This window comes from Nyctereutes procyonoides, unplaced genomic scaffold, assembly GCF_905146905.1.
Source record: "Nyctereutes procyonoides isolate TBG_1078 unplaced genomic scaffold, NYPRO_anot_genome, whole genome shotgun sequence".
Taxonomy (NCBI): domain Eukaryota; kingdom Metazoa; phylum Chordata; class Mammalia; order Carnivora; family Canidae; genus Nyctereutes; species Nyctereutes procyonoides.
The window spans coordinates 12,261,473-12,279,299 of NW_026575132.1; the positions used below are offsets into that span (position 1 = coordinate 12,261,473).

Here is a 17,827-nt window from a genome sequence, read left to right on the forward strand (position 1 = left end):
AGTACTTATATACTTTTTTTTTTTTTAAGATTTTTAGAGAGCATGCACACAAGCAGGGGGAGGGGCAGAAGGAGGGAGAGAGAAAGGGAGGGAAGCAGACTCCCCACTGAGTGCAGAGCCCCATGTGGGGCTCAATCTTACGACCCTGACAGATCATCCCCTGAGCTGAAACCAGGAGTGGATAGCTCATCTGATTGTGTCACCCAGGTGCCCCCTAATATTTATAGTCTGCATCGCATATTCATTGTTTTACTAGCATAGAAGCATTTTTTACAAAGGAAAACCACCTTGAAGATACACTGAAAAACTCTTTTAGCTTAATAGAAGGGCACAGTATCAGTGATGTATAAAAATTATAGATTTTTTGGACATTCTATATGGTCTCTTTGGTTTCCTAAGTGATTTAAGTTACTTATCCAAACCCAATTATCCAAGCGGATACGATTATTTGATCCCACAGCTCATAAAATGTATCAAGTTTTGTGTATGGAAATGTGTGTCAGATTTTAATTTATAGATTGTTTATATTTTTTAACAGATTAAAAGATTTCTAGAAGATACTGCAATTTAAATAAAAACACCTTAGATATCAAAACTTTGAATCAGAGTTCAAAAGCTGTTTTCAAATATTTTAGCTATTCCATGTATAGAATAAAATTCTGTTTTACTTTTTCTGTCCCTGCTCCTTTTCCTTCCTGTTTCTAGCAAATTGATGTAGTTTTAGTGTTGGCTCACCTACTTCTCCCTTGTCACTTAAAGTAACTTCGGGTTTTATGTTGTTTAAGGTTGAGCTTAAAGGACTTTGGTTACTACTATAAAAAATCTTCTGGTATCATAAATGAAGATTTACAGTTTGAAAAGCTACTGGTTATTTGTCATATTACTCCTAAAATTTTCCCCAAATGTGGATTGATTTTTTTTTTCAAAACTCTTTCTGGCATTTTTATTTTAATGTATGATTAGCATACCCTCTACTTATTAATGAGGGGGAGAACAAGGATAAGTTAATCTTTATTCTTACTTAATAACTGGTTTGTTTTGTACTTATTGTTTAAAAGTAACAATAAAAGGATTATAGATAAATGTTTCATTTTTAAAATATTGACATCTCAAAGGTATCATTTGTCATTAAAGATTGTTTTAACATCACACACAACTTGTTCACTGGACTATTCATTTGAAGAGTTTGTTTCTTGATTTATTATTTCTTGCCTGTTCAGATAACAAGTAGTATTTTAGGAGCTTTAAAAATTTCATTTAAGCCACATTTAATTTTGGCAACCTCGATACTCTGTATACAATTATATGTTTTCTTAAAATTTACATTTTGAAATTATAATTATAAATGTACTCATTTCAATGGTGTAATGTCTTGCAGTTTAATTTTATAAGTATAATTTGACTACTCCAGACAGTAGAAAAGTTAAGATCCTTTTTTTTTTTTTTTTTGAAGTGTTTGGCAATCCAGAACAAAGGGGCTTAAAATAGGGTCAGGCGTGAATCTATATGATGAGCATTTACTCTGTCTAACCCATTAGTAATCAATTTGAGATTACATTTGAACCAAATTTGTGAATGACTTCTCTTACCTCTTTAAGACATCCAGAGTTCTAAGGCTTTCTGTATAAGTGCTTATATACTTCTTAGGCATTGTTTCCATCAGTTGTTTCCAGATTATGTACTTTCCTTACCCTTGCATTTAGTGAGAAGTCCTGGCCCAGCTCTGATTTAGGACTCTGTTACATCTTTCCCATAATCATTGTTTTGGGCCTGAGTGGGTCTAATTCCCAGTAGAACTAGGACATCGCCAGTGTGCCCCCTGTATTGCTCATAGTTGAATGGGATACCTCAGCCCTAACTCTCTAGTTCAGATGTTTAGGAACGTGACTTAACATCTGGCAGTTTTCAGGTAGGTGATTCCTTCATAAGAGAACAGTTAAGAGAACAGTAAAGAAATCTGAATTGTAAGGCTGATAACTATTTTAAAAACTGAAAATTTTTCTGATATATCATACAATTCAACATTTTATATTTTGTAGTTACAGTGAATCAAAACTGTACTACATATTTTGTTGGGCAACATATTTTTATGATCTACTTGCTATCTCAAAAACAAGGAATTGTTTAAAGGCATTATTATTTTATTTTTATTTTTTATTATTTTTTAAAGATTTTATTTATTCATGAGAGACACAGAGAGGCAGAGACATAGCAGACGGAGAAGCAGGCTACTGAGGCAGCCCATTGTGGGACTGGATCCTGGACTCTGGGACCACGCCCTGAGCCCAAGGCTCAACCACTGAGCCATCCAGGCGTCCCTAAAGGCATTATTGTTTTAATTGAATTTCTCTTTATTAAAACTAAAGTTCTTGTAGTTATCCTTTTGAATTTCAATTAAATATAGTATCAAATAGTCTGACCAGTGATCTGTTGGTGTGATGGCCTAATGGCAAATACAGTCTTTGCATATAAGTTTAAAATCATTTGAAAATCTGTGTTAGGAAGAGTCCTTTGAGTACAACTGTAGAATAATAGTAGAGTAGAAATTGCATATGAAATGCATGGCCTCTAATTTTTTTTTTCCTACTTAAACCTTCCCCTCCTTTGTTAATAAATAGTATAACATTATTTCCCACAAGTGGCATTTTGTTTTACTACATACAAGTTGATTGTTCCTCAAAATTTTTTTAGGTGAGTACCCAGAATATGAAGATGGGTGGGCTGCCGCGTACAACACCTCCAACTCAGAAACCCCCCAGTCCCCCTATGTCAGGGAAAGGGACACTTGGGTAAGTATGTAACTAAGTAATAATTGAAAACCATTTCTTGTAGTGTTGTTGAAAACTAAACACTACGTATATTTAAACCATTTTTAAATATTTGAAACAATATTTTCTTCCTAAGATTAACTGTTTTGTGTATAACTTTTCCTTTTTCTGGGAAACATTTTTATACTTTAAAAAGATTTTGTTTAAAAGTTATTTTTCTAATCAATTTTAAATTTGAGGTAAAATCATAACCTAAGTTCATGGTTTATTATAAATTGCACTCTAATTTCAGAAAATATTTAGAGTATTTCATATTACAGTTGACTGTGCTTTTAGATTGCTCTTATGAAGAACACTGTGTAGATTACCAAAATCTGTGTATCTTGTGGTGTTCTGAGAATACCAAGCTTAATTCAGTACAGCAGAAGTAAGTTCTGGGTTTGACTTTTGGCAGATATGGCCAATTAATGAAAAAGTTTATAATATTTTTCTTCTATAGCATCATAGTATAAAAATTTGGTTTATTGCGGTGTCTGGCTAGCGCAGTCAGAAGAGCATGCAGCTCTTGATCTCAGGGTTGTGAGTTCCAGCGCCACAATGGGAGTAGAGATTACTTAAATAAATGTTTTTAACATAAAAAAAGGTTTTATCATGGAAATTTTGATCAGGTGGACATAATATGTCCCAAAGCCAATGACTAAAATTGTGGTCCAGCTCTGCTTCTGCTCTGTTGTCTTGCATAGTCAGCCTCTTAGCAATTCAGTTTTTTCATCTGTAAAAGGGGGGTAATATTTGTTCTCTATCAAACTTTTCAGTCATTGTACTGCACATTGGATTTTTTAAAAATGTATAAGACAAAGACAAAATGCTTTGACAACCATTGGCTTTATGATGTGTGCTTAAATTTTTTTAAATTGACAATGCTGGTTTTGGCCCCCTCACCAAAAAAATACATACATACATAAATAAATAAATAAATAAATAAATAAATAAATAAATAAATAAATAAATAGAAGGAAGGAAGGAAAGAAAAGAAAGAAAGAAAAGAAAAAAGGAAGGAAGGAAAGAAAGAAAGAAAGAAAAAAGAAAAGAGAAAGAAAATGACAGAAAACCTAATTAAGCACCAGAGGTCAGGACAGGACAAAGATGAATTAGAATTAAAAAAGAGAAAAAAAAGAAAAAAAATTATAAAAGAGGATAATGTTGGAAGAGGAGTTATAGTTAGGACAGTGGGAAGTAAAAGAATAAAAATGAGTTCCAGCCAGGAATAGGATGATCTTATGTGGGGTAAACAAAACAAATTCTGCTTACATTAGAGAGAAAAGCATCTAGTAGATCAAATAAGGTTTAAACTTCAGGAGAGAATGTTGATGACATGATGGGGTATAATTATGCAGATGTAAGAGTAGAGAGATCACGAGGAAGTATTTACTCTCCTATGGAATGGCTAGGTTTCTGTCATTGCCTAACAGATTTTTAAAATTTTAAGTCAAGAACGTTAGCATGGTAACCCACTGTTGTCTCTAGGAAAATAAAACTGTGTGTTGCTCTAAAATTTTGAGGATTTATTTATAGTCCAGTATTTGTTTCCCTTGTGTATTAGCAAGGGTTCTGCAGGATCATTGGAGAACAGAGTTGTTGAACACCACAAACCAGTTGATGGTCGCAATCTGGCTTCTTTGCATAAGCTTTGCATAGCCATCATATTTTGTTTCCTTTGCCCCTTATTTTTTACTTTGTTTTTATCATTGCCTTCATGGTATTGTTCTCAGTCAGCAAAGGGTTTTTTCTTGCATGAAACAGAACATTTTTATTGTCTGGGAAAAATTGTCTGGAAATCAAATGTTTGGAAATTAATCAGTTTCCTATCTAATTTTTAAAAATATTTACATAATAATTTCTGAGATACCTAAACTTTTTAGTATTTTAAATCTAAGTTCCTGACATTTTTTTTTCTTCCTTGGACCCAATATCTCATGCAGTGTCTTTTACTTATTTTTACTTATTAATGTACACATGTATTTATGCAAGATTTTGAAGGTAGAAGAGTGGACAGGGTCAATTCAAAGTGCTCTCTTCCAAAATCAATGAACCATAACTTGAGTAGCCCAGAAGAGCAGTATTTAAAGGAACCTTGGGACTTTGTGGTGAGAGAATTATTGAGAAAGTTGTAAGGGAGCAACATCATTTCAGGAAAAGAAAGCTTTTTAATTTTCACATCTTGAGATTCCAATTTTTATTCTTTTAGAAATCAGAATCTTATCTGCAAAATGTCAGTTTCATGTCAGTTTCATGTCAGTATCATTGTCATAAAGAATTCAGAAACTTAGGGATGAGAACTAATTTAATAATCACTAATGTGCCATTGTGTATCCTATTTCCTATCCTATTTCCTTTCTTTCCTCATTCTCTCCTTTTAAAAGGAAATTTTGAGAAGGAAATATATTAATAAAATCCAGTCCTTTTTGTACTTTGCAGTTCGAAAAAAATAAGGCAGAAAGACTTAGGTGGTCTTTTCTTTTTATATCCCTTTTAAATGTTGAATTTGAGGAGGATACGAGGTAAAAGAGAGCAAGGTGAAAGTTGAAGGAGGAAGTGAGATGAGAATGGAAGGAGATGAGACTAACTTGTGTATGAATATAGTTCAGTTTCTTTGTATTTACTATATAGAAAGGAAGATGACTTGTTATAGTTGCTACTGATTATCAGTGTGGGGGGTTGTGGAGCCAAATTCTGGATTTATTTATCTGATCTTTGAATATCTTTGGTTAGGGAGAGAGGGGTGAGGAAGATAATTAGTGCATTCGTGCAGTGCAGTTGGGAAATTTTGACATGGTACTAAAATAATTTGAACTCATCCCTCCCCCCTCCCCCGCCCCCCAAAGGAAGAGTCTGGGAGACACTGGCTTACTTGGTGGGAGAGTTGAATCTTTGTACTCTCTGAGAGTGAGTGAACAAAATTGCCTTAGTACAGGGAAATGAGGTTGGGGACGAAAGAACAGCAATACTCATCAAAACCCTAACGGCAGAGAAGCGATACTTAAGGAAAAACTGAAATTGGTAGCTGGGTTATGTTAAAACATTTTCCTATCTCTGAATACAAATTGTATTTCACTACTGGCAACTCTTTGAATTTATTGTGCCGAAATTTGCTAATCACACAATACATACGCTCTTCTTTTTGTAGGCGGCACTCCCCCTATCGCACACTGGAGCCAGTGCGTCCTCCAGTGGTACCAAATGATTACGTACCTAGCCCAACCCGTAATATGGCTCCCTCGCAGCAGAGCCCTGTGAGGACAGCTTCTGTGAATCAAAGAAATCGAACTTACAGGTATTTTCTCTACCTCAGTGCAAAATGTGATGGTCATAGTACCATAATTTGTTCAGATTACTTCAGTTAAATCTCTCTCATTTTCCAAGCACTAAGTTCTTTTCCTCACTCTACTCTCCCAAACCTCATCTGATTCTGCCTCTCTCTCCTCATGTTCTGATGCAGCTTTGAGGTCAGGAAGTTGGAAAAAAATTAATAAACCCAGAAAAAACAGACATCTTAAAAATACAAACTTCTCTAAAAAATTAATAGTTGTAGTTGACCTGAAAGAAAGTTATGGACCAGATGTGGGAAAAAAGTTATGGATTAGATGTGGGAAATTGCAAGTTGTTTTTTGGTGGAACTTTACAGATGAAAAACTACACATGGTAAAACATTAATATGAAATGGTACACCAAGATATCATAAATAAAATTAATCAAATAACCTGTTTAGGAAAACTGTGTTTTTTATTATAAAACAAGTTTCTTCAGACAGTAAAAGTAATACTATTTTTGTGTGTTGAGTCCTGTCACTTACCACTTATATTTCTACAGAATTTTTCCTTCTTTCTCAATTTCAATTTCTTTAATAGATGCTTATTAAAAGATAGAACGAATTTCTTGAACTCATGTTTTTTTCCTGTTTTACTCAGAAATTAATACATGAAATGGAGGGCTTTTGAATAATCTTTGTTTAGCTGTATTCATTTCAGAAAATTTTGGGAAGTGCTGGTGGTATCTTATATAAATACTCATGTTTTGGTGGCTCTTATTTCTTTAGCAGCAGTGGGAGTAGTGGAGGAAGTCACCCAAGTAGTCGGAGCAGCAGTCGGGAGAACAGTGGAAGTGGGAGTGTGGGTGTTCCCATTGCTGTTCCTACTCCCTCTCCTCCCAGTGTCTTTCCAGGTAAAACATGAATGGTGCCTCATCTTTACTTGTCTTTTTTGAATTTGAATTCAATTTCCAATTTAATTATGATGGGCTTTCTTCATAATGAGGTCTTTTTTTCCTTTTGGACTCCATAAATGTTGGGAAATCTTTATGCATTTGTTATTTTTAACCAAGTGATTTCTGAATTTATGCTCACATACCTCTCTGTTATTTGGCTTTGTCTTTGGTGCAGTAGCTCAGTTGGTGCTTTGAGGTTTCAGGTACCTCCTGGGTATGAGTTATATGTTTAACTCCAGCCAGTGTTATGACATTGCGTGCATTTGGACACAGTGTGAGAATCACATAGGTAAAAAAAGGACTGGACAAATTTAAAAGTAGTTTTGGCAGTTAAATTTAGTGGACTGTTGGAACTTAATACTCTGAAATGCTACCTTTTTTTTTTTTTCTGAAACAGAAAAATGTGCTTATTTAATTTATTTATTCATCAAAGTTGAACTTTAGTTTTAAAAGTGTGACACAAAAGACCTATACCAAATAGATAATAATTTTTTTGATAATAATATTTTTTAAATCATGAAAAAGATTTTTCTGATTTTTTTACCTAATGTTTTTGTCTAGAATATGTTTATTTTCTGATTTTTGTGTTTCAAAATGGAATACTGTTTCCTAATGTATTATGTTTAGTTTTGTATACTGTTTACAAAATACTATGCTAAAAATTATAATGTAAAAGGTACAATACAGTATAAAAGTTACTTTTCTTACAGAGTAGTGGCTTTCAGGTAAAACGGAATGCTGTTTATAATGAATTTAAAAATCTGTACATTGCCCTGAGCATTTTGAATTATTTGCTGCAAACCTAATAATCCTTTAATATAAGCTTCATTTTTTTCCCCTATTCTCTTCTTTTCTTTGGTTAGTGTTAAGCATTGAATATTTAACATTAGGTTCTCTAATGCCTTTTCTAATCCTGCCTAATGGGTCTGCCTCATTAATGCCGCCTCTTACTCCTCTTTCCCTCAGCCCCCGCTGGCTCTGCCTCTGCTGGTACTCCTCCCCTTCCTGCTACTTCTGCATCTGCCCCTGCCCCTCTTGTTCCTGCTACTGTCCCTTCCTCCACTGCCCCAGACGCTGCTGCTGGGGGGGCCCAGACCCTTGCTGATGGCTTCACTTCTCCAACTCCCCCTGTTGTTTCTTCCACTCCCCCTACAGGTGAGTATGGCTTATTCTTTGGCAGGCACATCCAGTCATCTGGCTTTTATCTGGAACTCTGGCTATATGACTTTTGTTTGTGCTGTGTGTGTGTATAAAATCTGAAGAATAATGGACTAACTAGAAAATGGCATGTGACCAAAGAATAGAATTTCCTGAGGAAATCAGGGTAAAGTTCACATGTGTTTTTCCAGTAGAGTAACACAAATACACATTTTTTTAATGCTTGAATTTCATTTACTGGAGCTCTGTGACTTTAATGTGGAGCCATCTTCTTACAGTTTTGAGACGTTGTTTTTAGAAATATTGTTACAGATTAAGACTTTAACAAAGAGAAAAGTCTATGGAAATAATATGGAAATAATTATAAGGCATATTTTATAGGAAATTTCTGATAAAACAATTTGGAAGTCTCTAAGTCTGTTATAGCAGCACTGAAAACATATGGACAATGGACTTTTTAAAAAGATTTTATTTATTCATGAGAGACACACAGAGAGAGGCAAATACATAGGCAGAGGGAGAAATAGGCTCCCTTTGGGGAGCCTGATGCAGGACTTGATCCCAGGACCCTGGGATCACGCCTTGAGCTGAAGGCAGGTGCTCAACCACTGAGCCACCCAGGCGTCCCTAGGTAATGGACTTTTAAAGAATTTCATGTTCAGTTAAGTGTTACTTAAGGTTAACTGGTGTTTCAGTGTTTTAAAATAGCAACCTAAAATCTGTTTTGATGGGGAGGGGGAAGAAGATTCAGTTGCTACAAAATGTATTTGCAAAGTTAATAGTGATGCTGGTTAGTAAACAAATTCTTTATCTATTAATAAAAATGTGTATGTTTGGACACACATCACCTTAGCTTGCCAAATATTTCATAGATTACATATTTAGCTCTGTGGCTATAACCAGATGTTTAAATGTGTTAAAGGATACTTTTAGCTAAAATGGATTTTGGATGGTGTTTTATGGGATAGTGTCTATAATAGCACTTTAATTTTTTTTTTTTTATTTCTTTATGAGAGAGTGAGAGCACGAGTGGGATGAGAGGCAGAGGCAGAAGCAGACTCTTGCTGAGCAGGGAGCCCTGACATGGGACTGGATGCCGGAGTCAGGACTCTGGATCATGACTCAAGCTGAAGGCAGATCCTGAACTGACTGAGCCACCCAGGCACCCCTGTGATAGCTTTTTAAGAAAAGCTTTCCATGTAAATGTAAACATGGGCTATTCTTTGATCTACACATATCTCTATTAGGCCAGACTGTCTGGTTAAATATAGGAATCATGTTATGCTCCAGAATCAATGGAGTAAAAAATATATCTTGAAGTTGGTTATAGGCCCAGAAGGAACAAATCACTACCACCCGAGTCAACATTTTAGTAATAAAATAATTTAATAGGTACTGCTTCATAGTCTGCATTGAATAAACATTTGTTATATGAGTGGATAATTTTAGTTTTTCTTAACAAAAAAGCAAGGTAAATACCTTCATAACAATTTATATCAATCTCTTTTATACACTCTTTGAATCACCAAGTACTTTTTTCTTCTTATTAAGTTGTAATTTACATACAGTAAAATTCACCCTTTTTGGCATCTACACTTGTGACAAATGTATATAGTGATGTCACCACAACTTCAGTTAAGATGTAGAATAGTCCTATCTTCTGCACATGTCCTCCATGTTCTTTGTAGTCAGTCATTCCCTTTCACTCCTAGCCTCAGGCAACCTTTAGATCTGTTGTTGTTTTGTTTTTTGTCTCTAAAGTTTTGCCTTTGTAAGAATATCATGTAAATGGAAGCATATGATACGTAGCCTTCTGGGTCTGGCTTTTTGGCACCAGTGCATTTGATATTTATTCATATTGTTTCATATGTCATTATTTTGTTCCCTTTTATTACTGAGTAGTGTTCTATCATTTGGATGTACCACAGTTTATCCCTTTCCCAGTTGAGGGACATTTGGAGTATTTCCATTTTGGGGTTATTATGAATAAAATTGCCATAAGCTTACACACACACAGACTGTAAGTGTAGGTTTTCAGTTCATTTGGGTAAACACCTTAGGGAGTAGGATTGCTGGGATTGGATGTAAATGAATGTTTAATTTTATGAGAAACTGTCAAATTGTTTTCCAAAGTGGCTGAACACCCACCAGCAGAGTGTGAGACTTCCTGTTGTTGCTCAACTTGTTAGCACTTATTGTCAGTTTGCTTTTTTCTCTTGTTGTTGTTTTTTGTTTTTATTGAAGTTCGATTTGCCAACATAGAATGTAACACCCAGTGCTCATCCCATCAAATGCCTTCCTCAGTGCCCACCACCCAGTTACCCATCCCCCCCCACCTCCCCTTCCACAACCCTTTGTTCATTTCCCAGAGTTAGGAGTCTCATGGTTTGTCTCCCTCTCTAGTTTCCTTTTTCCCCCCTTAAACTTTAGCCATTCTAATAGGTGTATAATAGTTTCTTATGTGGTTTTAATTTGCATTTCCCTAATGACTGATGATGTAGAACATCTTTTTGTGCTTCTTTGCCATCTGTTTATTTTTTTTTTTGTTTCTTTGTTCAAATTTTGAATTTGACAAACAATTTGGTTTTTTTGTTTCTTTGCCCTCCCCTTTTGAATTGGTTTGTTTATTCAGAAATAAAATCATTTGATAAGAAAACGTAAGTCCTTCATTGGTTATATGATTTGGGAATATTTTCTTCCATTTGTGACTTATCTTTTTATTCTCTTAATGGTGTCTTTTAGAAGGGGAGTTCTTAATTTTGATTGAGTCTAGTTTATTGATTTTTTTTTCTTTTATGGATTGTGCTTTCAGTGTCATACTTTTAAACTTGTCACACAAGGTCATAAAGATTTTTTTTGTTTTTTCCAGAACTTTTTAGTTTTATGTTTCATAGTTAGGTCTGTGTTACTTTAACTCTAGTTTTGTTTGCTTTTTTAACCCAAAGCAAAGTAAATGTCTTATTAATGGTATGAATAGAGAGTCTTTTATGTAGTGTCTTTGAATTACTGAGTATAATATTCGTAATGGTGTTAATTATCAGATGTTTTGAACTTGAAGATGGTTGGTTTATATTAGTTTGTTACAGATTGATTACTAAAGTGTCAGTAATGTATTTGTACCTGGTGATTCAAATGACAAAACGTACCTTTGAATAATGTATTAGTTTATATATTTTTCTATTTTTTATCATTGTTACAGACTTGACAATAGATTATGTTTAAGCTTGTATACTTCAGATTTTCATCCAGCAGAATTGATTTTTAGATTTTGATGCTGTCATATGTAGAATTAAATAATATAGCCGATCTTGAGTACTTTTATAATATTCATTATATATGAGTTCATATGAATCCAAGTTTGATAAAGGTGTGGAGTTCCTGGCAACCAGTTTTACTCTTCTAAACCTTTTTTTTACAATCATGGATGAGTTAAAAAATTGCAAGAAGTGTTTTTCTTTCTTTTCTCCTCTCCCCCTCCCTTTCGTCCTCCTTGCACTTTCTCCTCCCTCCTCTTTCCTTCATCTCCCCACTCCTTCCCCTCTCACTTCTGTTTCCTCCCCTTCCCTCTCCCTTCTCTTTCCTCTTTCTGCTGGAGTAATCTCATGAGTGCTCTAGTGCTCTGTCTGAAATAGTAGGCCTTCAGCTGAATGATGTTAAGTGAAAGTGGAGTCAAGATACAATTTAGGAACTGGATTGCATTAGGGAACTGCATAGATTAAGAAAGAATGTCTTTAGTTAGCATTGGTTGTTGAAGTACTCAGCAAAATTGAGTGAAATTGCTAATAAATATTATAAGCTTAAAGATGGTATTACAAGCAAGATATATTTTGATTCACTTTTTGTATCTTAGATTTTTCCTTAATTGTAAAATTCTTAAACTCTAATTTTAAGACAAAATAATCTAGCTTTGGAGATGGAGATTTTTGATTGAATAAAGATGTGTTTGAATTGGAATAATATCACTTGATCTTTTGCTGGAATATTTTGTTTTCCTTTAAACTAATTGCCACCTTAAATTTACTCCTGCTATTATTATTATTATTTTGATAAGACTGTGTGTCAGACATTTTTTCTTTTGCTTTTCCAGATGCCATTCTTATGTAATATATATTTAAAGAGACAGAAAGTGAGAGAGAGTTGGGGGAGGAGCTGGTAGCAGTGGGGAGGGGCAAAGGGAGAGAGAATCCAAGCAGGACATAAGGGCTTGATCTCAGGAGCCTAAGATCACTACCTGAGCTGAAATGGAAACCAAGAGTGGGGTGCTTAACCAACTGTGCCATCCAGGTGCCCTTTTTCCTACTCTCTCCCTTTCCCCCTTCCTCCCCCCCTTCCCTCCCTCTTTTTTTTTGAAGGAGGAGGAGAGAGAATCTTACACAGGCTCCAGGCCTGGTGCAGAGCCTGATGTGACACTCAATCTCACAACTCATGACCTGAGCTGAAATCAAGAGTTAGATACTTAAGTGAGCCACCCAGGCACTCCTTGTCTTGTTTAGTTTTTAGTGGCCATTTTTGGAGGGTGGAAGAGGAAGTAAGCCATAAATTTTAATTGTGATGATTTTGAAACCCTATCAAATTATATTAGTAATCTATTTAGAACATAGCTTTTCCAAACCTAATTTTGTTTTTTTTTTTACCTACTTTCCTGCTTTTGCACTTTGATATGTCAGCTGAGCAATAACTATGACTTTGCATGATGTTTATCAGATAGCAAATTAACTAAACATTGTTATTTTTAATAATCTTATTAAGATTCAGGAAATGTACCTAAAGCACTTCATTGTTTGATATAATTTTCTTTTAATGACAAATTTATGCTCTTTTCCTTTTCCAGGTCATCCTGTTCAGTTCTACAGTATGAATAGACCTGCCTCTCGCCATACTCCCCCAACAATAGGGGGCTCGTTGCCCTATAGACGCCCTCCTTCCATAACTTCACAGACAAGCCTTCAGAATCAGATGAATGGAGGACCTTTTTATAGCCAGAACCCAGGTTAGATTTTCTTCTGCATTCTGTAGAATATATCTGTTTAAAAATTTCAATTATGGGCGGGGGGGGGGGGAGAACCTTGAATTATAAATTACTATCACATAACAGGTGTTTAGTACTATTTGTTGAATGATTGGAAGAATGACTATAAGGTTGCTAATACTGTATTATTCAGTTCTCTCTCTTTTTTTTTTAATCAGTACATGATTTCCATATAAACTTGTAGAACCTAATTTTTCTGAACAGAATCTTTGTGCTGGTGATCATTTGCTTTTAAAAATAATATTGTGGTGAGCAATATTTCCTTATTAATCAGATAACCTTGCTCTATGAATACCAAATAATGAAAATTGAGTGTTCATGAACAGAGTTTTGTAAATGGTATAGTAAAAGAGAAATGGTGGTTTTTTTTTTTCTTTTTGGTGTTTTTTTTTTTTTTTAAGATTTTACTTATTTATTAGAGCACAAGCAGGGGGAGGGGCAAAGGAAGAGGGAGAAACAGATTCCCTCTCTGCTGAGCAGAGAGCCCTATATGGGGCTCAATCCCAGAACCCTGGTATCATGACTTGACCCGAAGGCAGATGCTTAACCGACTGAGCAACCCAGGGCACCCCTGGAAATGGTATTTTGTTTTGTTTTTAAAGATTTTATTTATTCATGAGAAACAGAGAGAGAGAGAGGCAGAGACACAGGCAGAGGGAGAAGCAGGCTCCATGCAGGGAGCCCGACGTGGGACTCGATCCCAACCACCTAGATAAATGCAGTTTAAAGAATGTTTTTACATATATTATCTCATTTGATTCTTCCAATCATGTGATCATCTTCATTTGTATTTTATAGGATGAGAAACTGAGGCTGAGGTAATGTCAGGTTAGGATTTGAACTTAGGTCATCTGTCTCTAAGTTCCATGTTCTCTCTTACTCTCCTAGTCTTCTCTTTGGTGGAAGGTGGTGGGGGTGAGGAGATGTCCACATTGTGATATAAAATGGATGAGAGACAGAGACCTTCCTTTATTCAAGTCCCTTCACTCTTTTGGATCCTTCTTAAAATTAAATGCCATGTGTACACTGTAGTGTGATTACCCACTGCCTTAATTGAAATATATTTCTGTTGCTGCTGTCCTTGATTACACTTACTGATTTTGGCTGTGTCATTCTTTTTTTTTTTTTTTCAATTTTATGTATTTATTCATGAGAGACAGAGAGAGGGAGAGGCAGAGACACAAGTAGAGGGAGAAGCAGGCTCCATGCTAGGAGCTAGATGTGGGACTCAGTCCTGGGACTCCAGGATCAAGCCCTGGGCCAAAGGTGGGAGCTAAACTGCTGAGCCACCCAGGGATCCACTGTGTCATTCTTTTTAACTCATTTTGAGCTTGCCTTTTTAAAATATTTATTTATTTATTTGAGAGAGAGAAGGTGCACATGTGAGTAGGGAGAGGGGCAGAGGGAGAGAATATTCCTGACTTGGGCTTGATCCCAGGAATCATGAAATCATGACCTGAGCCAAAACCAACAGTTGGACACTCAACTGACAGAGCCATCCAGGTGCCCCAGAGCTTAATTTTGACATATCTGCCTATCTTTTAAAAATACGTTCTGCTTTTAAATCATGTATTCCTTTTTTTTTTTTAAAGATTTTTTAAAGATTTATTTATTTATTCATTCAGAGAGAGCGAGAGAGAGGCAGAGACACAGGGAGAGGAAGAAGCAGGCTCCAAGCAGGAAGCCTGATGTGGGACTCGATTCTGGGTCCCCAGGATCGCACCCCGGGCTGCAGGCGGTGCCAAACCGCTGCGCCACCGGGGCTGCCCTTTTTTTAAAGATTTTTATTTATTCATGAGAGACAGAGAGAGAAAGAGGCAGAGACACAGGCAGAGGGAAAAGCAGGCTCCATGCAGGGAGCCCGATGTGGGACTCGATCCCAAGACTCCAGGATCACTCCCTGGGCCAAAGGCAGGTGCTAAACTGCTGAGCCATCCAGGGATCCCCTCAAATCATGTATTCCAAACTCATTTTTGTACAGGTGCTATTTTGTACCTAAATGCATTTTTTTTTTAAATTTTAATTCGTTAGATATGGCCTGTTTCATAGTTCTGCTGAAGATAAGTTCTCTCTCTTGCCCTCTTGGAAGTCTAGACAATTAATGCTTATGGCCCTCATGCCCTTCCTTATCCTTATGTAGAGTTTGAAAGATGTCAGTCCAAATGGTGGTTCCGTAATGGACCTGAGAGATGTTTCTCTGTTATGACTGTATATGACCAACTGTATATGATACTTAGGAAATAGGTATAAGGATACTTTTTTGTGTACATGTGCAAAATATTAGTCTTTTAAAGAACCCTGTTGGTGGCATTTATTTGAAGGCTCTTTAAACACATACTTAAATGTGTTTTAAATACATGTTTCAATACTTCTTTCTTTGGAAATCTGATTTTAACATACTTGAAATTGAAAGTATGTGTTAAAGTAGAAAAATACCCTACTCTCTGGAAATGATTTTAATGAAAGTATTTTCACACTCATGGATATAAAATGAATTGATATTTTTGAACCTTCAGTATAATTCATTTAGTTTTTTTTTTCCCCTCCTGTACTCTTCTCAGTTCTGCCTTCTTCCCCAGGGATTTGGTAATTGTTTAAAGAGGGTGGCTACAGCTTTGTTTGCTTTTTAATCATAGTGCTTTTCCTAAACATTTTTTTTTTAACCAAATCGTGTTTTTTTTTCTTTAAAGATTTTATATATTAGAGAGAGAGAGAGAGACAGAGTATGAATGGGGAGAGGGGCAGAGGGAGAAGGGAGTCCTCTCCACTGAGCAGGGAGCCCAACATGGGGCTTGATCCCAGAACTCCGAGATCATGACCTGAGCCAAAGGCAGACACTTAACTGACTGAGCCACCTGGGTGTCCCTAAATCATGTTCTTTGAAAATCTTTTTTTCTTTTTTTGCAAGAATTAATACTTTGCAAACCAGTGTTCTAAGGCTACTAGATCCACCTTCATTTTATTTGCCTTAGAATATTATATAAGGGATCCCTGGGTGGCGCAGCGGTTTGGCGCCTGCCTTTGACCCAGGGCGCGATCCTGCAGACCCGGGATTGAATCCCACGTCGGGCTCCCTGTGCATGGAGCCTGCTTCTCCCTCTGCCTGTGTCTCTGCCTCTCTCTCTCTCTCTCTGTGTGACTATCATAAATAAATAAAAATTAAAAAAAAAGAATATTATATAATGTCTTATATTACTCCCACTGGTCTTATAGTCATCCCTGTTTATTAATATTTAAGATAAAAAAGTGTGTGTTGTGCTTTCTAACAAGCTAATTCCCTGATTTAACAAAATTATCTCAGGTGTTTGTTTTATCAGCCTGTATTTTATAATCAGAGACTTGAAATGTACTTCTGAAGAAGTGAGCTAAAAGTCTGGGATTCATGGGAATCTATAAATTCAGTATTTTTTTTAAAGATTTTATTTATTTATTCATGAGACACACAGAGAGAGGCAGAGATACTGGAAGAGCGAGGCAGGCTCCCAGCAAGGAACCAGTTGTGGGACTCAATCCCGAATCCCAGGATCTCGCCCTGAGACAAAAACAGATGCTCAACTGCTGAGCCACCGAGGAGTCCAAAATTCAGTATGGTTTTCTGTGAGATGGAAATCTAGCAGCACTGTTACTATATTTTGTTTGAATTTGAAAGAGCATTTCAACATAGGAATTAAAATATGGAATACTCAGTGTCTAGTGCCAAGTCCTAAGAGTATATTAATTGTTTTCTAATGATCCTAAGGGTACAATAAGTGTTTTCTAATGAGATTATTTCAGAAGCAAGTTAATGAAAGGAACACTTTGGGGCATAAATGAAACCCCTTTGGTTCTCATTGTTTCTTAATAATCTAGCCCAAGAAATAGGAATAACAATTTATCATTCATCTTGTCAGCAGCAAAGAGGGTCACTGAAATAAAGAGAGCTAAGCATAAGTTAACAGTTTTTACCTTAAATATAAATGTGAAGCTGAAGCCCCTTGGTGGTAAAGAAGTATGTGTATACACATACACACACACACATACACAGATATTTACATTTGCATAAATCTAGTTTGATTAAGTGTCTTAGTTTAGGCTATTCTCAGAAAGTGCTACAGACTGTGGCTTATAAATAACAAATTTATTTCTCATAGTTCTTATAGTTCTGGGAGTCTGGAAGTCAGATCAGGGTACTAGTATGGTTAAGTTCTGAGGTCTCTTCTGGTTTGCAGACTATCTTCTCATATCCTCACATGGTGGAAAGAGAGGGAGTTATCTAGGTCTCTTTTATAAGGGATTAATTCCATTCATGAGGGGTCCACCTAATTGCCTCTCAAAGACCCCCACCTCCTAATACCATCACATTAGAATTTCAACATAGGAACTTAGGGATGCATAAATATTCAGTCCATAATGTTAAAGAATCAGTAAGGTGGTATTTAAGTACCAAGGTCTTTTGGTAATAGGTAATCCTATATTTTACTGTTCACGTTTTCTTATAGGAAAGACTTTAGGGATCCCTGGGTGGCGCAGCAGTTTGGCGCCTGCCTTTGGCCCGGGGCGCGATCCTGGAGACCTGGGATCGAATCCCACATCGGGCTCCCGGTTCATGGAGCCTGCTTCTCCCTCTGCC

The 17,827-nt window shown here is 36.0% G+C and overlaps 1 protein-coding gene across 6 annotated transcripts in view; it reads left to right on the forward strand.

The window, feature by feature from the left end:
* The window catches only part of ABI2 (abl interactor 2), a 125,643-nt gene that overhangs the window by 87,172 nt on the left and 20,644 nt on the right, over positions 1-17,827 (forward strand). For 2 of the 6 annotated variants that reach the window (XM_055345223.1, XM_055345224.1), the window contains exons 4-8: positions 2,692-2,789; positions 5,956-6,102; positions 6,865-6,989; positions 7,998-8,186; positions 13,021-13,179. In XM_055345223.1, coding sequence (XP_055201198.1) covers positions 2,692-2,789; positions 5,956-6,102; positions 6,865-6,989; positions 7,998-8,186; positions 13,021-13,179 — 718 coding nt within the window. The remainder of the gene's footprint in view (positions 1-2,691; positions 2,790-5,955; positions 6,103-6,864; positions 6,990-7,997; positions 8,187-13,020; positions 13,180-17,827) is intronic. The other 4 variants (XM_055345226.1, XM_055345228.1, XM_055345225.1 and 1 more) reach the window with 2 other exon arrangements.